The sequence below is a fragment of the Lepisosteus oculatus genome, chromosome 27 (genome assembly GCF_040954835.1).
Source record: "Lepisosteus oculatus isolate fLepOcu1 chromosome 27, fLepOcu1.hap2, whole genome shotgun sequence".
In the NCBI taxonomy this organism is placed as follows: domain Eukaryota; kingdom Metazoa; phylum Chordata; class Actinopteri; order Semionotiformes; family Lepisosteidae; genus Lepisosteus; species Lepisosteus oculatus.
Window position 1 is genome coordinate 6,240,257 of NC_090722.1, and position 26,081 is coordinate 6,266,337.

The 26,081-nt window shown below is 54.9% G+C and overlaps 4 protein-coding genes across 11 annotated transcripts in view; 3 read left to right on the forward strand and 1 right to left on the reverse strand.

Moving 5' to 3' along the window:
• Nucleotides 1-10: 10 nt before the first annotated feature.
• On the forward strand, nucleotides 11-8,214 carry LOC102689838 (SH2 domain-containing protein 2A). Of its 2 annotated transcripts, XM_006641732.3 has the most exons (9): nucleotides 11-1,198; nucleotides 4,072-4,280; nucleotides 4,448-4,617; nucleotides 4,889-4,978; nucleotides 5,164-5,329; nucleotides 5,883-6,107; nucleotides 6,444-6,822; nucleotides 7,253-7,431; nucleotides 7,901-8,214. In XM_006641732.3, the coding sequence occupies exons 1-9, from the start codon at nucleotides 1,171-1,173 to the stop codon at nucleotides 8,081-8,083; spliced, it is 1,629 nt and encodes a 542-aa protein (XP_006641795.3). In that variant the 5' UTR covers nucleotides 11-1,170; the 3' UTR covers nucleotides 8,084-8,214. The 2 variants fall into 2 exon arrangements, with proteins under 2 accessions (XP_006641795.3, XP_015191915.2); XM_015336429.2 differs by lacking the exon at nucleotides 7,253-7,431 and having other exon boundaries at nucleotides 7,901-8,016.
• Nucleotides 8,215-8,540: 326 nt separating this feature from the next.
• On the reverse strand, nucleotides 8,541-11,951 carry ssr2 (signal sequence receptor, beta). The gene is made up of 6 exons (XM_069184963.1): nucleotides 11,865-11,951; nucleotides 10,606-10,757; nucleotides 10,265-10,363; nucleotides 9,983-10,091; nucleotides 9,536-9,613; nucleotides 8,541-9,331 (listed from the first exon to the last, which is right to left on the reverse strand). The coding sequence occupies exons 2-6, from the start codon at nucleotides 10,755-10,757 to the stop codon at nucleotides 9,221-9,223; spliced, it is 549 nt and encodes a 182-aa protein (XP_069041064.1). The 5' UTR covers nucleotides 11,865-11,951; the 3' UTR covers nucleotides 8,541-9,220.
• Nucleotides 11,952-13,025: 1,074 nt separating this feature from the next.
• Nucleotides 13,026-14,605, forward strand: LOC102689436 (C2 calcium-dependent domain-containing protein 4B-like). Its single transcript, XM_015336442.2, has one exon. It carries the CDS (start codon nucleotides 13,257-13,259, stop codon nucleotides 14,118-14,120), a length of 864 nt encoding a protein of 287 aa, XP_015191928.2. The 5' UTR covers nucleotides 13,026-13,256; the 3' UTR covers nucleotides 14,121-14,605.
• A 775-nt stretch (nucleotides 14,606-15,380) lies between these two features.
• LOC102689229 (GON-4-like protein) overlaps nucleotides 15,381-26,081 on the forward strand; it is a 28,527-nt gene continuing 17,826 nt past the window's right edge. For 2 of the 7 annotated variants that reach the window (XM_069184936.1, XM_069184941.1), the window contains exons 1-14: nucleotides 15,381-15,631; nucleotides 16,632-16,939; nucleotides 17,527-17,619; nucleotides 17,718-17,902; nucleotides 20,500-20,574; nucleotides 20,757-20,807; nucleotides 21,098-21,148; nucleotides 21,596-21,691; nucleotides 21,786-21,908; nucleotides 22,581-22,772; nucleotides 22,945-23,137; nucleotides 23,980-24,081; nucleotides 24,985-25,025; nucleotides 25,868-25,983. In XM_069184936.1, the coding sequence (XP_069041037.1) occupies nucleotides 15,567-15,631; nucleotides 16,632-16,939; nucleotides 17,527-17,619; nucleotides 17,718-17,902; nucleotides 20,500-20,574; nucleotides 20,757-20,807; nucleotides 21,098-21,148; nucleotides 21,596-21,691; nucleotides 21,786-21,908; nucleotides 22,581-22,772; nucleotides 22,945-23,137; nucleotides 23,980-24,081; nucleotides 24,985-25,025; nucleotides 25,868-25,983 (1,691 nt within the window). In that variant the 5' untranslated portion in view covers nucleotides 15,381-15,566. Of the gene's footprint in view, nucleotides 15,717-16,631; nucleotides 16,940-17,526; nucleotides 17,620-17,717; nucleotides 17,903-20,499; nucleotides 20,575-20,756; nucleotides 20,808-21,097; nucleotides 21,149-21,595; nucleotides 21,692-21,785; nucleotides 21,909-22,580; nucleotides 22,773-22,944; nucleotides 23,138-23,979; nucleotides 24,082-24,984; nucleotides 25,026-25,867; nucleotides 25,984-26,081 lie in introns of all 7 variants that reach the window. The other 5 variants (XM_069184938.1, XM_069184940.1, XM_069184937.1 and 2 more) reach the window with 5 other exon arrangements.

A 26,081-nucleotide genomic window follows, 5' to 3' on the forward strand; every position in this document is an offset into this window, starting at 1 on the left:
GTGTGTGCTAGTGTGTGTGTCACTGCGTGTGAATGAATGTGTATCCTAGAGTGTTTCCGGTGTTTAGCAGCACTGGAGGCTCTAGAGGCACCAGGGGGAGCTGGAGGCTCTAGAGGCACCAGGGGGAGCTGGAGGCTCTAGAGGCACCAGGAGGAACTGGAGGCTTTAGAGGCACCAGGAGGCTCTAGAGGCACCAGGAGGCTCTAGAGGCACCAGGGGGAGCTGGAGGCTCTAGAGGCACCAGGAGGCTCTAGAGGCACCAGGAGGCTCTAGAGGCTCTAGAGGCACCAGGGGGAGCTGGAGGCTCTAGAGGCACCAGGGGGAGCTGGAGGCTCTAGAGGCACCAGGGGGCAGCCTGCCAGCTGTGAGAGTGCGGCACTCAGCTGAGAGCTGCTGACTGGGAGGCTGTGCAGAGACGAGGCTGAGCTCCTCCGCGCTCCTCCGACCTCATTCTTCTCTCGCCTCTTGTCTGTCTTCCTGTGCGGTTACTCACTCGCTCTCCTTTGTTCTGTCTCCTGCCCAGCTTCCTGTAAGTGAGGAGAGGTGTGCCTGACAAACACAAGCACAGGCAACCTGTCCTCCAGGAGGTAATGACTTTACCCTGATCTCACTGAGCTGTTACCCTGATATCACTGGGCTTTTACCCTATTACTGGGCTTCACAGCACTGTACTGTGCTTTTACCCTGATCTCACTGGGCTGCACTGCACTGTACTGTGCTTTTACCCTGATCTCACTGGGCTGTACTGCACTGTACTGTGCTTTTACCCTGATCTCACTGGGCTGTACTGCCCTGGACTGTGCTTTTACCCTGATCTCACTGGGCTGCACTGCACTGTACTGTGATTTTACCCTGATCTCACTGGGCTGCACTGCACTGTACTGTGCTCTTACCCTGATCTCACTGGCCTGTACTGTACTGTACTGTGCTGTTACCCTGATCTCACTGGGCTGTACTGCCCTGGACTGTGCTTTTACTACAACAATAACATCAAGCCTGACAAAGGGAGGCGGTGCTCACAGAGAGACTCTGAGACGCACTCAGCCCCCGCGCTCTCTGACGCTCTGTGTGACAGAGAGGACGGAAAGAAACTGTGGGACCGCAAGTAACTGTCACGCTGCCCCCGCCAGGCAGCCAGGACAGACCCTCCGGCTCAGACCGCGCACCAGCATGGAGTTCGACTACCAGCAGATCAAAGGTAGGTGCTTCAAATCGGAATGGGACGATTCCCAGCCCGTGCGTTCCAGGGGAGAGCAGGAATCCTGCTACCCCAGCGATGGCTGAGCCGCGTCCTCTCGCTCGTCAGAGGGTACTGTTGAGCGTTCAGAGGAATTGAAAGCTTGGTTTGCCGATAAAGACCCAGCAGGATCTGGGGGCGGATTGAGCTCCTGAATTAAAAAAAAAAACAGATCCAAGATCCAAACTCGAGCTTAAGCAGTTAAATGTTTTAGCTCTCTGGAAAGGAGATAAGTGTGTGTGTGTGTGTTTTTTCTTACGATTGTAAATACAACTCTTTTCTTGAAAATGCAGCAGAGTTTTGAAGGGGGAGCAAGAGGGTTGAACAGAATAGCCTGTGGATGAGGGGCACGTCTGTGTGTGAACTGGGAGCAGGAGGAAGGAGTCAGCTGCCCCACTGCTTTGCTGTTCAAAGACAAGAAAAGCCACCCGGCCTGTCTAGCTCACTGGGGGGTTAGTAAGTAATCTTATCCAGCGATTTCCTGAAACAAACCAGGGTATCGGCTCCAGCAACAGGGCTGGGCAGCTTGTTCCACACATCCACCACCCTTACTGTAAAGACGTGCCTCCTGCTATCTGGTTTCAATACCCTTCCCTGTAGTTTCCGCTTGTGACCTCTGGTTGGTGACTCACTGTTGGTTCTGAAGCAGCTCTTTGGTTTGAGTTTGTCGATGACCTGAATCTCGTCTCCTCGTACTCTTCTCTGTTCGGGACTAAAGAGACTCAGTCCCTTCAGCCTGTCGGCGCTGGGCAGGCCTTTGAACCTGAGAAGGTGCCTGGTCATTCCAGAACAGAAATATCTTTCATTTATGTCACCGTTTCGTACACAATATTCTGAATGACGTCTTAGTAGCACACTGCAGCATCGTAATACAACATCTCTTGTTTTAAATCCCTCTCTTTAAACTCTATACTGTATTTCAACACATTGTCGTCCCTCCCCAGAGTGTCTAGAAGATGTGAATGATATGCCTGTTTCACAGCAGCCTCTTCAAGCTCAGAGTTTCCTGTGTTGTATGTGCAGCTCATGTTTCTGCTACATGTAACACTCTGCACACGTCTGCATCAGATGTCATCTGCCAGCTGTTCACCGAGGGTGGTTTAGATAAAAGCGTTCGTCCAATAACAACTTATGTTTTGTTAATTAATTGTTTGCATTAAAAATATAACCCTGCACCCACTTTTGTGAATCAGAGTCTGTAAGTGGCTCTATGTTTGGGGTAGGAAACGTGTTAAAATGGAAAAAGAGTGTGTGAAAAATGGATATTGTTACAAACAGTGTGTTACAAAGAATGTGTGAGATTCACTGTGTTAAAACAGAGATGAAGTGCATTAAAATGAAGATGTGTTAAAACAGATACATAGTGTGTTAAAATGGAGATATTGTGTTAAAACAGACACAGTGTGTTAAAATGGAGATATTGCGCTCAAACAGATACAGTGTGTTAAAATGGAGATATTGCGCTCAAACAGAGATAGGGAGTTAAAAATAGAGATAGAGGTGTTAAAAATGGCAGTTAGTGTTAAAACGGAGGTGCTTCTCCAGTTTTCATCTCCGAACAGGCCCCAGAGCAAGGGGCTCGGCTTGGACCACCCTGCTTGGCCCGGGCGCCTGGTCGAAGGCGTCTCTGAACAGCAGCGGGCCTCTCTGTCCGGGCCCGGGGCCGAGCGCCGCCCGTCTCGCGGTTGTTCGTGCTCGTGACCTTTGCTGGGCGAGCGAGCGGTGAGTCAGAGAGGAAGCACAGAGACACGACGCTGACAGACGCTTGGCGAGCCGCGGTCCTGCGCGCGGCCTGACCACCCTCGTTAGCCTAGCTCTCGCACATCCGCATCCAACACGGTTGCAGTGTTCATTAACTGAGCCCTGCATGAACAGCTAGCTTCTGCTTGGCATTTATTTACGTTTACACTTTTCGTCCTGTCCGTAGTAAGTGTCCTAAAGCATTCTGGGATACCGCGCTGTACGAACATGTGTCAGGACAATCCAGCAGTGTATTTGAGGATCGTTGCTATACTGTATATGATTATTAAACTGGTCTTCTGCGGTGTCACACGAGAAAACCCCACTCTGTCCAGCTCATTGGGTTGCTCAGGAGCTAATTGATCCCAGTGTCGCATCCAGAAACATCACTGGGCAACTTGCTCCACACTCCCGCCACCCTCTGTGTAAAGAAATGCCTCCTGCTCTCTCAGTTCTATATGCATTTCTCTGCAGTTTCCACTTGGGTTTCCCCTGGTTCGGAAATCCTGGTTCACTTCAGATCGAGGGCATTCTTGAATCCGATCCGACCCTGAATTTCTCTTTTCAAGGCAAAACTAGGAATGTACCTGGCTACTCGATTTGAGACCAGGGAGGTACCCAGTCTATCTCTGGGCAGCACGGTGTCTGAGTGGTCAGCAGTGCTGGGGCCCTGGGTTCAGATCTGAACCTGGGCAGCTGTCTGTGTGGAGTTTGTATGTTCTCCCTGTATTCACGCTAGTCTCCTCTGGGTGCTCCAGTTTCCTTCCACAGCCCAAAGGCATACTGGCAGGTTAATTGGCTTCTGGGAACACTGGCCCTGGTGTGTGCATGTCTGCGTGTGCCCTGTCTTGCATCCATTGCATGCTGGGATAGACTCCGGCCACCCCCGGCCCTGTACTGGATAAAGAGGTTGGAAAATGGGTGGATGAATGGAATAAGTACAGACTCACACCACACAGATGTGAAGTTCTCATTTAGAAAGTGGCGTCACAAGCCCAGGTTAATCTTGAACTACCTCATATTATACGCGAGTCTGCGAAGCCAGGCAGAAGGGTGGTGATGACGATAATGACGATGTTGATGATGACATTCAGATGCTGAAGCCAGACATCGTGAGGAGTTATTGGGCTCTCTGCCCATCCCCCGCGAGAGGCTGATGCCACGCCCACAGCTCTCCGAGTCCCCGCCCACTCGGGGGCCTCCTCCAATCAAGCCCCGGCGAAGCATCAAGGTCCACCCACACAGGGAAGGGGTGGGGCCTCCACACCCACCAAGGAAACAGCTGGACAACAGCAGAGATGAGGTGAGAAGCCTTCTAGGAAAAACAGCAGCAGAAAACCTCAACGCCGCAGAGACAGGTCAGCTCACCCTGCCTGTTCATCATGGGGAGGGGGGGGATAGCGCCCCCTGTCTGCTGTCTCCCTGCCTGCTGGGCCTGATTGAAGCCAGCTCACTTTCTCCCTCTCCCAGTGTGCCCAGAAAGATGCCCCCGCGCCCCCCTGCTGCCCGGTGTCGCTGGCGCCCCTCTCCCCCTCCCTGCGGGCTCACACCCTGCTGTGGTTCCAGCAGACACAGCTGTCCCGGCTGCAGCGCTCTGATGGCACACTCCCTGACTGGCTCCATGGCTTCGCCACGCGCAGGTGAGCGAGCCCTGTCTGTCTCCCTGTCCCCTGTCTGTCTGTCTGTCTCCCTGTCCCCTGTCTGTCTCCCTGTCCCCTGTCTGTCTCCCAGTCCCCTGTCTGTCCCCCATTCTCCTGTCTGTCTGTCTCCCCGTCCCCTATCTCCCAGCCCCTGTCTGTCTTCCAGCCCCTGTCTGTCTCTCTTCCAGTCCCTGCAGTAACAGTGTGTCTCTGCCTAAAGTAACAGTGTGTCTCTGTGTGCAGTAACAGTGTGTGTCTATGAGATTCTCAGGGAGGCAGAGGAGCTGCTGAAAGACCAGGAGTTGGGTTCCTTCCTCCTGAGGCTCAGCGAGTCCAAGGTCGGCTTCGTCCTCTCCTACAGGTCAGTACGTTGCTTCACTGCCCAGTCCACAGTAACCCCAGTCCAAAGTAACCCCAGCCCGGTCCACAGTAACCCCAGTCCACAGTACCCCCAGCCCAGTCCACAGTAACCCCAGTCTGGTCCACAGTAACCCCAGTCCACAGTAACCCCAGAGAGATGTGCCCCTGCCCCCTCTCTCCCTCCAGGGGCACTGACCGCTGTCGGCACTTCATCATCGACGAGGTGGGGGGCGGCCAGTACGTCATCGCTGGGGAGGAGAGCTGCCACAGCAGCCTGCAGGACCTGGTCAGCTACTACAGCCGCCACCCCGTGGGGCCCTTCTCCGAGACCCTGACCGCCCCCTGCAGGAAGGTCAGCGCCCTGCAGTCCCTCGGCCGGCTCACTCCGGCTCACTTCCTTACTCGCACACCTGTAGGACTGCACTGCAGTGACCAGGACATCACCTCTCCGCCTGGCTGGCAGTGTTACAGTCACAGAGCCAATTAAACTATTACTGTGTACTGAGAACACGGGGAAGACACAAGGCGCCCCAGGAATCACGTCTGAGACCCCGGCTTTCAGCTGTTAATCGTTCCGGTCTAGATGGTTTAAACTGATCCAATTAAGCTTTAATTGCACTGATTGATCACTTCCGTGCAGCCTCATGGCTGTGGAGGATTTGAACTGGCAGGACACCCTGTTCTAGACCAGTCCTGCCTCTTCCATTCAATTCCATCGAAGTCAAATTCTCCTACGACTTCATTTCTCCATTAAGAGCTTAATTGGAACTAATGGGTTAATTGCTCAGTTCTGAGACTTGCTGTGAAAACGGCAGCACCAGGCGCCCCAGGACTGGAGCCTGAGTGGGCCGTCTGCCGGACCCGTGTGCCCCCCCATCTCTCAGTCCCTCTGTGTCCTCCCTCAGGCAGGGGGGGGCTGCAGGGAGGCTCTGGACGAGCTGCCCATCCGGGAGAAGCCCAGCGCCCCAGAGGGGCAGGCGGCCGGGGGGGGGCAGCTGCCGCCGCAGGAGACCCCCCCAGAGACCGAGCAGTACGCCGTGGTTAAAAAGCCGCTGAGGAAGAGCAAGTCCCTCAACCTGCCTGACAGCCACGAGCCCCCTCCTCCTGACACAGTGCCCCCTGGTGAGGAGGTGAGAACTGCAAGCAGCACACTGTACTGTGATAGAGAGAGACTGCAGAATTAGGAGACTGTACTGTACTGTGATAGAGAGAGACAGGAGAATTAGGAGACTGTACTGTGATAGAAAGAGACAGGAGAATTAGGAGACTGTACTGTACTGTACTGTGATAGAGAGAGACAGGAGAATTAGGAGACTGTACTGTACTGTGATAGAAAGAGACAGGAGAATTAGGAGACTACTGTACTGTGATAGAGAGAGACTGCAGAATTAGGGAGACTATACAGTACTGTGATGGAGAGAGACTCAGACAGAAAAGGACATCAGTGTTTCTTTGTCAATCTGCAGGTCCCAGATTTCATTCCTCCTCCTCCCAAAGACCCCTTGGCGCCCCCTGCAGGAGAAGCCCAGGAGAAGCATGAGGATGCCCCCTACGCCCGCGTCAACAAGCCCAGAGCCAGCCCGCATGCCCCCGCCCCCTCCTCCCCCCCCGCGGCCCAGGCCCCAGCTCAGCCCGTGGCCCCCAGCGCCCCCGTCTCGCTCGGGGGCTCGGAGGGGGGGGAGCAGAAGTACTGGGAACTGGTGCCCATGCACACCTATGAGGAGACGGGCCACCTGACCGAGCCGCGGGACGAGACCAGGCGGGTCTACTCCGAGCCGGACGACCCGATTGCTTTCTACGCCATGGGGAGGAGCGGCCGGGGGGGCACTCAGGCCCAGGGGGCAGGTGAGCGGCAGGGCTGGGGTCAGGGGTCAAGGGTCAAGGGTCAGGAAGGTTTGGGGACAGCTGGGAGATCACGTCTTCCGCAGGAATGAGCAGATGTTGGAACTGAGCAAGGTGCCACTGCCCTTTGTAAAGCTTTCACCCTTTGACACAGAAGGGTGAAAGGAGAGTTCAGCTTATTTGTCAGATCCACAAATGCAATGAAATGCTTGAAGTCGAGCCCAGTGAAATTAGGGTAAAAACCAGAGTCGCGAAACAAACTATGCAAAAATGACAAAATCACAAATAAAATGACACGATCACATCGTAATTTAACTGCAGCAATGGTGCGTGTGATGCAGCACAGTGTCAGAGGGTGGAGGGCAGAGGGCAAGGGTATTCTGGGAAGGCAGGTCTTCCAAGCCCAGTCATTCTGCTCTGCGTGTCCTGCCAGCGGATCCTCTGCGCCACCTGTACTCTGAAGTGAACCTGAGAGGCAGCGACCGGCCGGGTGCAGATCACCCGGGATCCACACTACCGCCCCCGTCCGCCCCACTGATCTCACCCCAGCCCGCGCACAGCCCCCCGGAGCTCCCGCTGCGGCCGCCCCCCCGGCTGGACTGCATGGCACAGGTGCTCCTACATGCACACGCAGACCCGCACACATGAACTTGATGCTCTCGCCCACACAGACAAGAACACACTGTGGTCTCACACACGCAGACACGCGCACACTGTTCTCTCACACGCAGACTAACCTGATGCTCTCGCACACACGCAGACATTAACCTGATGCTCTCGCACACATGCAGTACTCTCACACACCCAGACTAACCTGATGCTCTCGCACACACGCAGACATTAACCTGATGCTCTCGCATACGCAGACACAAACTCAATGCTGTCGCACACACATACACTGTTCTCGCCCACGCAGACCCACACACACACACAGACATGAACTCTATGCTCTCGCACACATTGTGCTCTTACAGTGTAGCCACACACTTCTCTGATTTTCTGTCTCTCAATGGTGAATTAAGGCTCTGAATTAAGACGATTAACACGATGAACCCCCTTTTCCATCTCTTCTCTCCTGTAGCGGCGGAGCGGACCACCTGAGGTGACCTTTAACCCTCGCTCTGGGGTGCCCCTGCCCCTCCGCGGCGACAGGGCACCCCCCCTCGACAGCTCAGCCTCCATCTACGAGCAGATCAGGGACCGGGACGCCCCCCCCAGCAACAGCAGCCGCCCCGCAGCGACAGACACCAGGCGGGGGTCCTGAACTCCGACCCCCAGGGCCACACCCTCCTCAATCAGCCTCATCATCTTCATTAATGTACATGCCTTCAAAGTCTTACACAGCAGTGCGCTCACAAAACTCCATTAAAGGTAGCCAGTTTCACTCTAACTAAAGTACTGGGAGCCTCATTGGAGCTACTGCAGTCATGCACACAGGGAGCTGCGTCAGCATGCCTGGGCTGCAAAGGAACCAGTAAAGGTTTATTCCAGGCTGAGACTGTGGAGCCTTCTTCAGGTGTCTTCGGGCTGGAATAAACCTTGTTCCTTGGGATTGTTCCTAGCACAGTCATGCTGTTAACGAACTAGACCAGTCACGGACCGAGGGGCTCAGGGTGAGGAGGCTGCCCCCTGCCCTCTCCTGCGAGCCCTGCGAACCAGTGAAATAATCTCCCCCAAATCACCCCGCTTGGGGGGGAAAAAAAAAGAGGTGACACCCAGTCTTCTGGAAAACTGTTTTATTACAAAACCCTCCGGAAGGCTTTCACTGGTGCGGTCAGTGTGATGGGAGAGGGAGACGGCAGCACAGCGCCCCAGACTTGGGTCTGCACGGACAGCCGCCGCCCTCTGTTCACTTCCACCCCCACTCTTAACGACAGGTCACCCCATACTTAACGAGTCCGTGACAGCTGTGGAACACACGAAGGTGGAAGGTGGAGGCGCTGCCGGCCAGCTGATCTTCGGAAGACGGCGCCGGAGAGAGTCCCAGCGCTGTCCGCTGAGACGAGAGGGATTCCTGGTTTGATCCGAGCAGGACTGGGGTCCCCACCCCAGTTAAACCATCTTTTAACAACCCCACAGACCCCCCCCCCCCCCCCCCCGCTCTGGACAGGTCGAGTGATTGACCCCCCCAAACCCCAGTCTGCAGTGCTCCCCTGTCCCGGTGCTGCACGGACCCCCCTCACCCCACCCTGAGGGCAAGGTGACTTCGTGGAGCCAATTAGCATAATTGAATCCAATCCTGGGATTAATTAGTGCAATGAAGCGGGAGCTGTGGCTCCGCCAGCACCAGGAGAGAGGAGCGACACCCATTGTTACACCCCCCCACCCCAGCCCACCCCCCCCAGTCCCCTGCTGCGCCCTCGGGCAGTACAGTCCTCCAGCCCGCAGGGGGCGGTGGCGCTCAGTTCTTCTTGGTCTTGGGCGTGTCGTACTTCCTCTTGCTGGAGTACCACAGCAGCAGCGGGATGCCGATGGAGGGCAGGGTCATGACCCCGAAGGCTGCCCAGTCCAGCTGCGAGGAGGCAGAGGGACGAGAGAGGGGGGGAGGGGCGCTCTGTCAGCGGATGAGCTTCACTGAGACCCGTGTGACGAACCCCCTCCACCCCACCAGGTGAGTCTGTCTCCGTCAGTCTGGGGCTGTCCTACAGGGTCTCGGGGTGCCCTCAGTCCGCCCCAGACGGGCCCCCCACCCTCTCCCCGTGGTCCAGACACTTACGTAGTGAGGGGAGAAACGTCGGTCGAACTCTCTCTGGGCCAGAATCCCCCCCTGTCCCGGGGCGCTGGTGTACCCCACCTGTGGACAGACACAGACGAGTCCTCATTAGCACTGGCCAGGTCCGCTGGTTAACTGCGAAAACATTCCGGATACCACAGCCCGCACTCTTCCCGGAAGGAAGTGGCCCCCAGCGGGGCGTGTTGAGAAGCTGGGGGGTCACTCCTACATTCTTAAGGTGGCAGTCAGAGCGGGGACCCCGTTACAGAAAGGTCAAAGGTTAAAGGGGCAGGTCATGGCAGGATGGAGCCTCGCTGTTGCAAAGGGCTTACAGGTTAGAGGTCAAATGAGCATCACCAGAAAGGGTGCCACCATCAAAGGGGTCACAGGTTAAAGGTCAGAACAGGGGGCCCACAGCTGATCTGGGGTCAAAGGTTAAGGTTCCCTTACCACAACTTGGCCGCCCTCCTGCGCCAGGTAGCTCACGGTGGCAGAGGTGAAGTTGAAGTAGCCGGCCTTCAGGGGGCGCAACACCACAGTGTGAGACACATTGCTGGCGCTGAGAGACAGCTGGTCAAGGGCCAAACCGACGGACCAGGGAGCAGAGCGACCCAGCACTAGCCAGGGCCAAAACCCGCAGAGACAGGAGACCCCCCGCTGTAACATCGATCCCACAGGAACCCACACCCCCCCTTCCCCAGGAACCCCAAGACAACCCTGCGTCAAGGATACGGCGCGATCCGGTCCCATTTCACATTCAGCATTCCGGACACGATCCCAAAATCCTCCGGGGGAAAGGAGTCGTCCGACAGCTCCACCTCCAGGGCAGCGCTGAGGTGGGAGGAGGGGCAGAGAGAGAGAGGCTCAGGTGAGCTGAGGGTGTTGAGAGCTCAGAGTCAGATCCCCTGGCGCTGCAGACACTCGACTCGTACCACAGGTACCAGCTGCTTCTGGTTCTAATAGACCGGAGCATCTTCCTAGTGACCAGTCCGCAGTGCAGCAGTGCAGTACACCGCACTGAACTCTAGATGGCGACACCGTGCAGCACAGCGCCGTCCCCCCACCCACAGTACCTGGTGCCCACGTTGTAGATGTTGTACTGCAGGGTCAGGTCTCTGCCCTCCACCGCGTAGCGATTCAGCAGAGACTTGGACGCCAGCAGACGGGCCCCCTCCTCCCCCCGGACCACCACAGCCAGCACAGCACACAGCCACAGCACCCTCATCTGGAGAAAGGAGAGAATTGCATATTGAACAGGACGTAAGACATGTTGCAGTAGGACCTACAGTCCCAGTCCAGTAGAACAGCCCTGTTACAATAGGGGCTACAGTCCCAGTCCAGTTACAATAGGAGCTACAGTCCCAGTGCAGTAGGACAGTCCAGTTACAATAGGAGCTACAGTCCCAGTGCAGTAGGACAGTCCAGTTACAATAGGAGCTACAGTCCCAGTGCAGTAGAACAGTCCAGTTACAATAGGAGCTACAGTCCCAGTGCAGTAGAACAGTCCAGTTACAATAGGAGCTACAGTCCCAGTGCAGTAGAACAGTCTGTTACAATAGGAGCTACAGTCCCAGTCCAGTAGAACAGTCCTGTTACAATAGGAGCTACAGTCCCAGTGCAGTAGAACAGTCCTGCTACAATAGGAGCTACACTTTTAACTATATATAGTTAATAAGACGTTATTGAGGCGACTCCAGCAGAATGAACCCTTAACATACAGGCTTAAATTAATAAAAGCACGGAAAAAACAAACGTGAGAAAAGACCCCTTTGGAAAACTAAAGAGTGAATATATAAAGGCTTACTTAAGACATACGTGGAAAATGAAACAGCACTCAGACGCCAAGTGTGCCGTTTTACCTATATAAGACTTAAGTCAACACAACCACTGAGCAGTGGACGGAGCAGGGGCCAGCTGAGCTCCGGCTCGGCCCGGGAGACGGTCGCTCTCGCTCCGCAGGGTCAGCGCTGACGTGTACAAGCGGCTCGGCGCCTCTCCGCCCGGCTGACGCGCGACCCGCAGCGCCCGCTGGAAGGTTACCTCGCTCACCCCCGCAGAAGTGCGCGACATGGCGTGTGTTCACGAACCCCCTCCAGCCCGGAGCGGGGACACGGACGCTTGAGGAAAAGGACCCTGCTAGCTCATAACGCTTACGTGGACTAAAAGCGAGGTTTGAGTCGCCCGCACCTAAAAGCACTTTCGCGCCCGCTGTTAGCTCAGCTAAGCATCCTAGTTTAATTACACCACACCCGCTCGAAAGCACAGTTGCTCTGATTTTAATAAAACGTTTAACTCAAAATTAAAACAGTCCTAAGACCGGCTACTAACTTACCTTGATCACAGCGCTTCGCGACAGGAAATGCTAAGACTAACCACGCGCAGGCGCAAGAGGTAAAACCCTCCCTCACGACTGCCGTCGGAGTGCGCAGGCGTCGACTCGAGAGGAGGGGGGGGCGGAGACTTCGTTGCACCTACGCGCTGATTGGGTAATACTAAAATATTCTGGTCCAATCAGAGACTGGAACTCTTTCAGGAGGCGGGTGACGTCCGGAGACCAAGCCACGAGAAATTACACTGTTTTTTGAATAGGTTTTATTTACTATTTTAGAAGACCTGAAAGATGAAATCCAAGTAAATTTCAATACAGACAGTAGACAGATTAATTTAATAATGAGCTTAAATGATCTAATCAGAGACATCAAGCTGTTTAGGGCTTTTTATCTATTATTGAGTTTAGAAAAAAATATGTTTTGATGAAAACATGAGATAACCGTGTCTGTGGGAGATATTTAAGAACAGTACTAGAACAGGGCAGACTTAAGGGGTTTACAGAACTTGTTACATTGCATAATACATGCTAGCAGAGATGTGTATTTTCATACTTCTAAAGCTATTTTCCCATTTAACATTTTGAGAGAGTTTGTCTAAGACCCTAATTCATCGAGAAACACTGCGGTGAACCCCTCCCGTTTGTATTCGCGGATATAGTGCTTCACTAAACAATCCACTAACACGTTTCCCATGAGTAAAACACCATCGTTAAAACATCGCTTTAAAGTCGCGTCCCGGTGAAAGACTCTTTCAGCTGCAGAGCCACGTGATTCACAGGGGCTGCTGCATTGTGATCAGTCGGGCGGTTTGTGTGTGTGTGTGGGGAAGCACACGGTGCAGAGCATGCAAACTCCACACAGAATGTGCCCGCTGTGCACCGGGGCGCCCCCGCTTTCAGGACCGGCGGAGCACACGAGTGGAAGAGAACGGCGAGGGTCTCCAGCCCTCAGTAACAGGCGAAGTTAGGGCGACCTGTAGGTCTACCGGCGCCCCGGTCCCCAGAGCCAGGCGAGACAGCGGCGCCAAGCCCAGGAGGCGGAGCTGCCCGGCTTCCCCGGAGAGAAACGTCACCCAGGGGCTATATATACCGGTCCGCCTGGTCCCGAGCAGCGGCGCTGCGGTGGCACAGAGCCGAGGCGGAGACGGCTGTGTTAGAAAACTCATCTACATCTGACCAAGAAGAAGCAGCTCTTCTGTCTCAAGAAACTTAAACCTTCTCACGAGCAGATGGGTTCTGCGGTTTGGCGACGTTTACACTGTTGTGATTTGATGTCCGTTTTGGAGTTACGGTCATGATCAGAGACGGCAGGAGACCGGGCGCCCTCTCCTCCTCTGAGTTCTTCCGAGCAAACCGTTTTTTTTCTGTCCTTGAAGACCCAGTTCTCCCTGTGAAATGATGCCGGTCCTGACGCCCTTGAAAATCCGCCAAACGTCTTTGGTCGTCTTGCACTTCAATGTCCTCGCGTCGCGGCCGCCGGCCGGTCGGGACTCCCCGACCCGGGAGAGGAAGAGACGCGTCTCGCTGCGGGACATCGTGGTGACCCCGGACCGCATCCCCCAGTTCACCATTCCGTCTCTGGGGGTATCCAGCTCCCGGGCGGCACGGAAGCTGTCCGCCTGCTCCGTCACGGGTGGCGGGGCCTGGCGGGACATCGGCAGCCCCCGCCGGCACAGCCTGAGCGGGGTCCCTTCCGAGCCCGGCTCGCAGCCCCACCGCCGCCGGCCGGCGCCGCCGTCTCCCCTCGGTCCCGGAGGCGAGCCCGACCTGTCCGCGGACCCGGTGACCCGCGCAGCCATGTCGCTCCCCCACCTCCCCAAAATCACCACCCCCTACGGGTTCCTCGCCCTGGGCGAGAGCCCGTGTATCCACCGGAACGAGTCGCTCTTCTTCGACGACGCGTCGCTTGGTCTCCGGCGGGGGAGCGCCTCTCCGTCCCCCCTCCCCCGACGCCTGTCCTCGCCCCTCGCCGAGAGCCGCCGGCGGCCTCCCTGCCGCGACACCGGGGCTCGGACCGGCCCCGGGCACCCTGCGCCTCCACCCTCGGCGTGCCCGGTCTCCGCCGAGCCCCGGGAGCAGGGCGCGGAGACGGGGGAGAAGACCAGGCTCCAGCGCCTGCTGAAGAAGCGCCTGGCCGACCTGCGCCGGCTCCGGCCGGGCTCCTGCTTCCTGAAGGCGCGCCGGGAGCGGCTGTCTCCCCATCCCGCAGGGAGCGGCGCTCCGGGCGGACTGAGGTCCCAGCGGACTCGCAAGACCTGACGCCTGAACTGACCGAGCCACTCGCTGCATGGCGTTGTCTCGAATTGGCGGTCCGGGCGTGTGAGAATATTCACGCTGCCATAGGGAATGTATAAAAATATATATATAATAAAGGATGTGATTTGCGTAACACGCCCTTTTCACACCGATCCGTGAGAGGCAGCCGTGGTCGGTCTCAATGGGTCTGTCTGTGGTCCTATACAGCCCAGGCTTCCTAAGGTTGGGTTAAAATGTGCCAGTTCCTGGGGTGTCTTTTGTTTAACGTTTTATAAATGCTTTCAGCTCTTGGGGAGGATATTTCTATTCTGGATCAGAATAAGTATTTTATTACCTCATTAAGAGACGACCATGCGCCTCTCACCCTGGGCCTCGGAGATCGTGTAAGGCTCCTAGCACCTGGGTCCGAATCCTTTTGAGTGAGGAATTGCTGTGTTTGCATCATTTCACTACAGCACGCAATAAATGAATACCATTATTTTTCCTTATGCATTGTCTGTTTTTGACCTGTTTTGGTGTTGAGCTGGGGAGCGGGTGTTGGAATGAGAAGGAGGTGTTCAGTGTGCTCAGTAAGTGTGAATGGTAGTGCTAGGAGATGTTTCTATGTGTTCAGTGTGCTCAGTGAGTGTGAGTGGCAGTGCTTGGAGATGTATCCATGTCTAATCCACAAAGCAAATATATATTCATCCAGAGCTACAGAGCTTTTTACCCCCAGAGAAACCCAAAGAGCTTAAACAACAGAGGAAACCCACATCACCTCTTCTACAGCACAGCCCCACTGCACACAGAGCAGGGCTAGGAGAGAGAAACTGCTCTTACCGACAGTGTCCTGGGGTCTGTAGTGACCAGTAGTCAGGACACCAGGGTCCACACCCCACTCTTACTGACAGTGTCCTGGGGTCTGTAGTGACCAGTAGTCAGGACACCACATTTAAGCAGGAGGCAGAAGCAAATTATAAATTCTCGGGGGGTTCAGTCTTCTGAATGTAAATCATTTGCTTAAGTTTCATTGTAAACGTCCATATCTGTTTTTTGTTTGTAAACATTATAAAACGAACATGCCTCCCAACACGTACACATTAAACACTGTCATCAAACAATCGCTGAAAATATTCTGAGGAGTCTTCGAAAGCTAGACCAGTAATGAGTCTAGTCGTAGAAAGCTTCGGAACATAGTTTACTCCGTGTCTTTTGTTTATCGAGAAACGGAAGCGGCGGAAGTGGTGGAGGTGCGGGGAGGGTGGGGAGGGGGAAGGCTTTCGGTGCAGCACCCGGAAGTTGACTATTTGAATCGGTTTATGCTTGTGTTTTGATGGAGGGAAGCGTGCACGGAGGGTCGCAGAATTTCAGTGCGCCAAGAGAGGATACAATCCGAACCGAGGAGGGGCGGGGCAGACTTTCGGGTGGAACCAGGCCGCGAACGAGACCAGAAGTCGAACTTGGAGCGCGATGAGAGGCGGCAGTCCGGAGAGCCTGACGGGTACTGATAGGAAAGAGTGCCGCACAGTGAGCTGGTGAATGGAGGAATTATAATCGTGGTTGTTATTGTTAAATTGATAACGGTCAGTGAACACTACTTAAAACAGCACCAAAGCAAATGTAAGCCATTAACTCTGCAGCGAACGGTACCGGCCCTTCTGCTGTTCGGATTGCAGTTTTGTGTTTTCATTTAGTATTGCAAGTATATCAAATGCTCTGGTGTATGAAGCTATGGACACCTTACTTATCTGTTGTAGCCTGCTCCACTGCAGGCGTCACAGTATTGTCAGACTCCCAGTGTATAGCAGTGTGCTCCACTCCGGGTTTTGCGCTGTGGTCAGTCAGACTCATGATACACACGTCTGGGCTCTTCATTCTGTTGATGAAGAAGATCCCGCTGCATCTTGTCCGGATGCAGTTGTAAGTTGCTTTTCATAAAATCAGCTGCTAAATAATGTACATGGAGAAGTTGATCCAGGTTGTTCTCGATATGAACGCCAGCTTGAAATCTCCAGTGTCCTGGTGTGGTTTGTGTACAAGAGCCTTGCAGCTGGTAGTGTGACCTGGAGTGGATCACACTGCTGTGCAGTGGGACTGTGACTGACAACACTGAAAACCCCTGAGTGGGTCAGACCACTGCACTGGGAGTCTGAGGATCATGTTTGGGAAATGTAATGATTTGCATAGATCCACAGTGCTCAGATGAGGTTAATATTCACTGTCCTTTTCAGTTGAACTGTCCGTTGTGCATAAACTCAGATTCATTTTGATGACGCAGTCTTACGCAGACCTTTCTGTAGAATAAAGTTGTGTGTGTGTGCTTCTGGGAGGAATTCTTGTGCTTGTAAGTGGCTCCAGGATTGTTTTAAGGTGAAAAGACTTTCCCAGTCACAATCAAAGTGTAACTGATGGACAAACCGTTTCTGTTTATTAATTTGCCAACTACGATTCTGTCCGAATTGTGTCCCAGAGAGAAGTCCCAGGATAGTTCAGGATTCAGGTCACGACAGTGTAAGTGCTCTCATGTGCTTCCAGGTCAAAGTTAATGATGAGTTTGACTCGGAAGAGGAAGTTGGGGTCTCCTGAACGACTCCAAATCGGGTCCAAAGCTAGCAAGCAGGAGGAGTGGATGAGTCCTCCGACATCCCACAATGCACCACAATCTAAACCCCAGGTCACTCCACCCTGCACCCCCGAGAAGAGTCAGGTTTGCCCAACCCTGCTGGAACCCATGGCCAAGGGGAAGGACCAGGGAGTTGTCCCGGAAACCTTGTCACCGAGGAGACAGTCACCAAGGTCCAAGGGTCAGAGCCAGACACCCCACAAGGACCCTAAAACAACAGGTATGGAGTAGAGAGCTGTGTGACTGGGATAGACTGTGTTTGGCAGCTGGTTGCACTGGGATTCAGGCTGTGCGCGGCTGCTGGTTGCACTGGGATTCAGGCTGTGCGCGGCTGCTGGTTGCACTGGGTGACAGGCTGTGCCTGGCTTCTGGTTGCACTGGGAGAGAGGCTGTGTTTGGCTGCTGGTTGCACTGGGAGAGAGGCTGTGCCTGGCTGCTGGTTGCACTGGGAGAGAGGCTGTGTTTGGCTGCTGGTTGCACTGGGTGACAGGCTGTGCCTGGCTGCTGGTTGCACTGGGAGAGAGGCTGTGTTTGGCTGCTGGTTGCACTGGGAGAGAGGCTGTGCCTGGCTGCCGGTTGCACTGGGATTCAGGCTGTTTTTGGCTGCTGGTTGCACTGGGAGAGAGGCTGTGCACGGCTGCTGGTTGCACTGGGAGAGAGGCTGTTCCTGGCTGCTGGTTACACTGGGAAAGAGGCTTTGTGCAGCTGCTGGTTGCGCTGGGAGACAGGATGTACCTGGCTGCTGGTTGCGCTGGAAGAGAGACTCAGAGATTCTCATTGCTCACCATTGGTGCTGTCTGCTTGCAGTGTCCAGTGAGGACCCCACACAGTGCCATAGCCCCACAGAGCACCCCTCACCGGCAGAGGAGGACACTGAACTCGATCTGGTCATTACTCTGGGTACGGGCACTTCCTGCTTGTTTTGTGGCTTTGTGATTGGGAGTCAGAGTGGATTGCGAGTCAGAGTCCAGGTTGTTTAAAATCTTCTGCCTGTCCAGATGAGCAGGAGGGCGGGGGTCGCCGGGGGCGCCGGAAGGCCGCAGTGAAGAGGAAGAGGGGGGCTGGCGGGGAAGGGGTGCCCCCGGACTGTGAGTTCGAGGTGGACGGACAGCTGGACCGCGAGCTGGAGAGCAAGTCCAAGCAACACAACCTGACCACAGTCAACGTTCGCAACATCATTCACGTGAGTCCCTCCATAGGAGCGCTGTTGCCATGGCAATCGCACAGCTGTCACTCTGGGTCCTGCTGCTGATACAGCTACTGACGCTGACACTGCTACAACCACAGGCAGGGACACGGACACAGCTATTGACGCTGACACTGCTACAACTACAGGCGGCGACACCGACACAGCTACTGACGCTGACACTGCTACAACTACAGGCGGCGACACTGACACAGCTACTGACGCTGACACTGCTACAACTACAGGCAGCGACACCGACACAGCTATTGACGCTGACACTGCTACAACTACAGGCGGCGACACCGACACAGCTACTGACGCTGACACTGCTACAACTACAGGCGGCGACACCGACACAGCTACTGACGCTGACACTGCTACAACTACAGGCGGCGACACCGACACAGCTACTGACGCTGACACTGCTACAACTACAGGCGGCGACACCGACACAGCTACTGACGCTGACACTGCTACAACTACAGGCGGCGACACCGACACAGCTACTGACGCTGACACTGCTACAACTACAGGCGGCGACACCGACACAGCTACTGACGCTGACACTGCTACAACTACAGGCGGCGACACCGACACAGCTATTGACGCTGACACTGCTACAACTACAGGCGGCGACACTGACACAGCTACTGACGCTGACACTGCTACAACTACAGGCGGCGACACCGACACAGCTATGGACGCTGACACTGCTACAACTACAGGCGGCGACGCTGACACAGCTATTGACGCTGACACTGCTACAACTACAGGCGGCGACACCGACACAGCTATTGACGCTGACACTGCTACAACTACAGGCGGCGACACTGACACAGCTACTGACGCTGACACTGCTACAACTACAGGCGGCGACACCGACACAGCTATGGACGCTGACACTGCTACAACTACAGGCGGCGACGCTGACACAGCTACTGACGCTGACACTGCTACAACTACAGGCGGCGACACCGACACAGCTACTGACGCTGACACTGCTACAACTACAGGCGGCGACACCGACACAGCTACTGACGCTGACACTGCTACAACTACAGGCGGCGACACCGACACAGCTACTAACGCTGACACTGCTACAACTACAGGCGGCGACACCGACACAGCTACTGAAGCTGACACTGCTACAACTACAGGCAGCGACACCGACACAGCTACTGACGCTGACACTGCTACAACTACAGGCAGCGACACCGACACAGCTACTGACGCTGACACTGCTACAACTACAGGCAGCGACACCGACACAGCTACTAACGCTGACACTGCTACAACTACAGGCGGCGACACCGACACAGCTATGGACGCTGACACTGCTACAACTACAGGCGGCGACACCGACACAGCTACTGACGCTGACACTGCTACAACTACAGGCGGCGACACAGCTAGTGACACAGCTACTGACAGTGACACTGACACAGCTACTGTCGCTGACACAACTACTGACATTACTACAGCTACTGACACAGCTACAGACAGTGACACTGACACTGCTACAGCTACAGACAGTGACACTGACAGAGCTACTGACGTTGACACAACTACTGACATTACTACTGCTACAGCTACTGACAGTGACGCACAGACAGCTACAGGCCCTGCTACTGACACCGATACAGCTGCTGACACTGACCCTGCTACTGACACCTCTACATCTAGTGCTAAAGTCACTGACTAGTATTGCTACTGCTCCTTTACTGATGATACAGCTGCTGCTGCAGCTGTTACTAATGCTGCTGTTGCTGCTGCGCTTGTTATTGCTAATGAGGACTCTGCTTGTGCTGAAGTGTAGCTGCTTCTGCTACCCTGGGACTGAGCTGCTGGGACACAGCTGTGGTGATCTCACTGCTAACGTGTCGCCTCGCGAGTGACGGTGAGGGGGGTGCGATCAGGGCCAGGCAGAGCAAACAGCCATGGCGTGAGTGCAAACACAGCCACGCTGGTGGAAAAATCGTGCCACGCTGACGTCACGGTGTGTGCGTGCGTGTGTGAGGGCTGTGTTACCTGTCCAGGTGTGTGAGCGCAGGGCTAAATGGGCTCTTTTATAGCTGTTTTCCGTATAAACAGCGGCCGGATATCGGTCCTTTCTGCGGATGTTTGTGTGAAGGCAGGGCTCTGACCCCTGAGCTTTCTCATCAGAGCAAGAGTCTCCGTGACAACAGGTGGAATTAGCGTGAGTGTGTGTGGTCATACTGCATGTGCGTGCGATCGTGCATGTGCGTGCGATCATATGCATGTGCGTGCCTGGGCGTGTGTGCGATCAGGGGCATGAGTGTCTGCGTGATCATTTGTGTGTGCGTGATCATGTGCGTGTGCATGCATTGACGTGCGTGCCTGCGCGTGTGTCCGGACACAGGCCTGGCAGGTGATAAGCTGGGGCTTGACCGTGGCTGGTCCTTCTAAAGCACCGCGCCTGGCAGCGGTGTGGCTGCGGGCCGCTGCGGGTTCTTAGTGCGTCACGGGCGGGTTCCTGTGTTCCGGTCGAACCCGATCCCTTCGCCGATGAGCAGGCAGGCCTCTTCCAGTTGCACTGATACCCATCCCCGTGCCCTCTTGACCCCCCCCCACAGGAAGTGATCACCAACGAGCACGTCGTGGCCATGATGAAAGCCGCCATCAGCGAGACGCAGGACATGCCCATGTTTGTGAGTATGGCGTGCTTACATCACTTCCTGCCGTCGCCGCGCCGCGCAGCTGATCGGACCGGGGGCCCGGGGGGCCCGTGTGAAGTGGGGTGGGGTCAAGACCAGCGCTCTCACACATGGCTTGACTTTGTGAGCAGCCCTGCTGGGAGGAGCTCCTCCAGATAAACTCCCTCTCTCTCCAGGAGCCCAAGATGACCCGGTCCAAGCTGAAAGAAGTGGTGGAGAAGGGCGTTGTGAGTTTCAGATTTCTAGCTTGCATTGATTTGTTCTCACTTTCGAGAATGAAACATTTTTAATAATTGTAATTATTCGTTTTTAGTCATTTTTGTTTGCCCCTATATGAAAAGTATGCACAGTTTTTTTTTAATGAAACAGGTCTTTGACATTGATTAGAAATTCAGTGATTAACTCTTCAAGTTCTGTTTATAAGACCAATAAAGAGATGTCACTGTGTGTTGGACTGAAATGGGCCGGGTCTGTGTTAATGTCCTGCTGAGAGAACTGACACTGGTGTGTCTTGCAGGTCATTCCTACCTGGAACATCTCCCCCATCAAGAAGGCGAAAGAGGTGAAGGTGAACGATAGTGCTTTAGCACAGAGCAGTGCTGTACCCTACACAGGCGCACACCTCTATACACACACGCAGACACACAGACGCACGGCCTCTATACACACACGCAGACGCACGGCCTCTATACACACACGCAGACACACAGTCGCATGGCCTCTATACACACACAGTCACACAGTCGCACGGCCTCTATACACACACAGTCGCAGACATACAGTCGCACGGCCTCTATACACACACAGTCGCAGACACACACCTCTATACACACATGCAGACACACAGTCGCACAGCCTCTATACACACACACAGACACACAGTCGCACAGCCTCTATACACACACACAGACACACAGTCGCACAGCCTCTATACACACACACAGACACACAGTCGCACAGCCTGTTCTTCGGTTGTGCCAGTGTGGGTTTACATGCAGTCTGCCTGTCTCTCCAGCCTCCACAGTTTGTTGACATCCCACTGGATGAGGAAGACTCCTCTGATGAAGAGTACTGCCCTGACGAGGATGAGGAAGATGAAACTGCAGAGGAGGTTGGAGAGGAAGCCTTGTGTGGCATGGATTTTTCTGGTCATTTTCTCTGCACTGCATTAGTTAATAACTGTTCTGATGATCTGTGTGTCTCAGACCTTCTTGGAGAGCGATGTGGAGAGCACAGCTTCCTCTCCACGGGGCAGCCGGCTGGGACGACCCAGGACTCCCCTTGACACCTCAGAGGGGGACGAGGAGAGGAGCAGCAGCCCAACACAGGTAACACACCTGAAACAGGTGACACGCTGGACACATGGAATACACCGGCACAGGTGACACACCTGAGGCACTCCGGAGATGGGGAATACACCCAACACAGGTAACACACCTGAGACACTCCGGGGGCGGGGCATACACCCGGCACAGGTGACACACCTGAGACACTCCGGAGATGGGGAATACACCCAACACAGGTGACACACCTGAGACACTCCGGAGATGGGGAATACACCCAACACAGGTGACACACCTGAGACACTCCGGAGATGGGGAATACACCCAACACAGGTGACACACCTGAGACACACGGAGATGGGGAATACACCCAACACAGGTAACACACCTGAGACACTCCGGGGGCAGGGCATACACCCAACACAGGCGACACACCTGAGACACACGGAGATGGGGAATACACCCGGCACAGGTGACACACCTGAGGCACTCCGGAGATGGGGAATACACCCGGCACAGGTGACACACCTGAGGCACTCCGGAGATGGGGAATACACCCAACACAGGTGACACACCTGAGGCACTCCGGAGATGGGGAATACACCCGGCACAGGTGCTGACCCCTCATCTATCTTTAATTCCTTTACTGTTCTCTGACACTGCCCCTCTGCTTCCCTTGTGTCTCTTCTCTCGTCCTGAATCTCTGCTCTGTCCCAGGGGCTGTCCCCCCCAGGGCCCAACCAGCAGAGACACCTGAGGGTGGAGGTGGTCCCCATGGGGCCCCCACCGCCTCCGAAGGCCCCCGGCGGCCCCAGCTGGCCCCAGCAGCCAGACTTCAGCTTCATGGAGAAACTTCACGCCGTGGAGGAGGAGCTGGAGCAGAGCCCCGTCTGCATGGACTCCTACCAGGTACCTCCTGGCCCGTCCTTCCTCCGTCACCAGACGTCAAAAGGCGCTTCTTTGCACGAGGAGTGGTGGGAGTCTGGAAGCGTGTTTCTCTCTCTCCCTGCCGCTGTCTCCCCGAGCGCCTCCCGGCAGCCCGCTTCTGCTCTGTGCCTGATTCTCTTTCCTGGCCTGTCAGAGTCTGGGTGACAACCTGGTGGCGTGCCGCACCCGTTCCAAGCGCCCCCTGAAGGACGTGCCCCTGGGGCTTCTGGAAGCCGAGCTGCGGGCGCCGGACATCACGCCGGACATGTACGAGATGGGCGGGCAGGAGGACAACGAGTGGCAGGGCTGGCTGCGCGGGCTGATGACATCAGAGGTGGAGAATGATGGTGAGAGTCTAGGGAATCAGTCCCCGTGGCTGACTGAGCCAACTGCCCCTGTGTCTTACTGACCCTGTACACTGCAGAACCTACTGAATCCTGACCCTGTACCCTACTGACCCTGTACTCAATTGGCCCCTCTCCTTCTGTATCTTTTTTTGCTTTCTCTCTGAACATAGAGAAAGCATTAAACAGGTAGAGTGCCTGCAGGCTGATGGGGTTGTGTGTGTGTGTGTGTGTTTGCTGATGTCTGTTCTCACGGAGATAAACACACACTGGCCGCCCAGACGCCACACTGATACCATGGGCCCTGCAAATGGGTTAAAAATAGACCATCTGTCAGCCTGACAAACAGCCCACCTCCCTATCTCTGCCACTCTCTTTCTCCTGAGAACTGAGCCCTATGATTGAACTCTTTCTACATCTCTACCTCTCTCTGTGTGCAGTTACACATACGCTTCTCTGTGTGGTACGACACACACGCACGCAGGTGTCTCTGTGTGTTGTAATCCAGAGCCTCTGTAAATCCCTTTCTGCAGCCCTTGTTTTTCCTGCTCGCTGCTCGTGTGCACGTTGATGGCGCTGTGCAAATGTCAGCAGCCAATAGCAGTGGTTAACAAGCTCTGGGCTGTGTGTTTGCTGAGGGTGTGTGTGAGAGCGTTGTGCGCCGTGTGGCTTCCAGCCAGAAACAGTTTGTGTGGAGCCTGTGTGCTCTCCCCCACGATCGCAGTTTCTCGGGCTTAATTGGCTCTTCCGGATGGAGAGGGGCTGGCCTTCTGTCCGCTGGGATCCCCAGCCCGTTGGGATTGGTGTCGCGGTGTGCTGACATTCTGCCCTCTTCCTGTCTGCAGAGGAAGGGGACGACGAGGACGACCCCGAGTACAACTTCCTGGATGACATCGACGAGCCTGACCTGGAGGATTACCGCAATGACCGCGCCGTCCGCATCACGAGTGAGTCACCGCGGAGACCCCAGAGCCATGGGGACCAGAGGTTACTGTGGAAACCAGTCACTGTAGGCGCTGGATTACTGTAGGGTCCGGAGAGTTACCTCCGCGAGGAGCTGTACTAGAGGGAGCAGTCATATAGGGTCCAGAGAGTTACTGCAGAGAGGAGTTAAACTAGAGGGAGCAGTCATATAGGGTCCAGAGAGTTACTGCAGAGAGGAGTTAAACTAGAGGGAGCAGTCATATAGGGTCCAGAGAGTTACCGCAGAGAGGAGCTGTACTAGAGGGAGCAGTCATATAGGGTCCAGAGAGTTACCGCAGAGAGGAGTTAAACTAGAGGGAGCAGTCATATAGGGTCCAGAGAGTTACCGCAGAGAGGAGTTAAACTAGAGGGAGCAGTCATATAGGGTCCAGAGAGTTACTGCAGAGAGGAGCTGTACTAGAGGGAGCAGTCATATAGGGTCCAGAGAGTTACCGCAGAGAGGAGTTAAACTAGAGGGAGCAGTCATATAGGGTCCGGAGAGTTACCTCCGCGAGGAGCTGTACTAGAGGGAGCAGTCATATAGGGTCCAGAGAGTTACTGCAGCTAGGAGTCACACTATAGGGAGCAGTCACTATAGGGTCCAGAGAGTTTCCGCAGAGGAGTTAAACTAGAGGGAGCAGTCATATAGGGTCCAGAGAGTTCCCATAGGGTGCTTGTCATTTCTGAGCTCTCAGATAGTCATGGAAGTGAACCACCCTCGAATGTGAGGGACGAGGAGAGAGAGGAGCCAGGGTAGTGGGGCTGACAGGCCCGGTTCTGTGACGTCCCGGTGGTGAGTGGTCAGTGTCAGGGTAGGGCCAGTCTGCAGTGAGGCAGTGTGTGCAAAGTCACTGACCAGCTCTCTCCCTTCTCCCTCTCGCTCACAGAAAAGGAGGTGAATGAGCTGATGGAGGAGCTGTTTGAGACGGTAAGAGAGAGAAGGTGGGAAGAGAGAGGAGTCTCCTGTCTCTCTGCAGTCTGTTCTTCTGTGAACCACACAGTCTGCCCAGCCACAGCAGACTTCCTGTGCACAGCAGTCTGATCCAGCTTTGATAAGCTCAGTTAAGGTCTCAGCAGAAATGAATGGAGCAGACATGCTGGTGTGCCCCAGGGCACTGGGGCACCTTGCCCAAGAGTGCCAGTTCAGACTGTTGTCTCTTGTCTCTGTGCCATGATTATCTGTCTCTTTCTCTCTGTCTGCCTACCAGTCTGTCTCTCAAATTCAGTTAAATTCAAGAAGCTTTATTGGCACGACCAATGAATAAATCAGTGTTGTCAAAGTATATACAATTAAAATAAAATCTACAGACATTTACATTACAGACACAACATAATACATACACATACAAATATGTGGAGCATTATTGAGAGACAGGCTCACTGTTCCCCAGGCTGTGACAGGAGATCACATACTGGGCTGCCAATTCAACTGAGTTCCCTCCTCCCTCTCCCAGTAGGATTGGGAGCCATTATGATGCTGGCAGGTGTGGTTATTCTGGGGTTAGATTTATAACTTTAGGGAAGAATGTTTCTCTAATCCCAGAGTATCTGTCACAGTGCAGTAGGAAGTGCACCTCTGTCTCTGTTTCTCCCCGCTGGCAGTGGGAGCACAGCCTGTCCTCTCTGGGCAGCCAGGTCTGCCTGTGTCGCCCAGTTTCTATGGCCAGGCTGTGGTCACTGAGCCTGTACTTTGTCATTGTGTTCGGCTAGAACCTCAGTCTCGCTCCATATCTCTCTGTCTTTCTGTCTCACCGTGTGTCTGTCTCTCAGTTCCAGGATGAGCTGGGCGTCCCGGACCAGGACGACGAGGGCCACGATGACGAGGAGGAGCGGGAGGAAGAGGTGGAACAGGGAACCCCCAAGTTCAACGTACCGCAGGCAATCCGGTGAGCACCCCAAATTGCACTCTTTGCTGTACTTTCCTCCCCTCTCTCTTGGCTCACCCCAGTGTCTCTCTTATGATTATATTTCTCTGTCCTTGCCC

Coding starts and splice junctions, on each gene's coding strand:
- LOC102689838 (XM_006641732.3), top strand. CDS start 1,171: ATGGAGTTCGACTACCAGCAGATCAAAG. Junction 4,979..5,163: donor GGCTTCGTCCTCTCCTACAG/GTCAGTACGTTG, acceptor CTCTCCCTCCAG/GGGCACTGACCGCTGTCGGC. Junction 6,108..6,443: donor CAGTGCCCCCTGGTGAGGAG/GTGAGAACTGCA, acceptor GTCAATCTGCAG/GTCCCAGATTTCATTCCTCC.
- ssr2 (XM_069184963.1), bottom strand. CDS start 10,757: ATGAGGGTGCTGTGGCTGTGTGCTGTGCTGGCTGTGGTGGTCCGGGGG. Junction 10,092..10,264: donor AAATGGGACCGGATCGCGCC/GTATCCTTGACG, acceptor GCTGTCTCTCAG/CGCCAGCAATGTGTCTCACA. Junction 9,614..9,982: donor AGGAGGGCGGCCAAGTTGTG/GTAAGGGAACCT, acceptor GTCTGTCCACAG/GTGGGGTACACCAGCGCCCC.
- LOC102689436 (XM_015336442.2), top strand. CDS start 13,257: ATGATGCCGGTCCTGACGCCCTTGAAAATCCGCCAAACGTCTTTGGTC.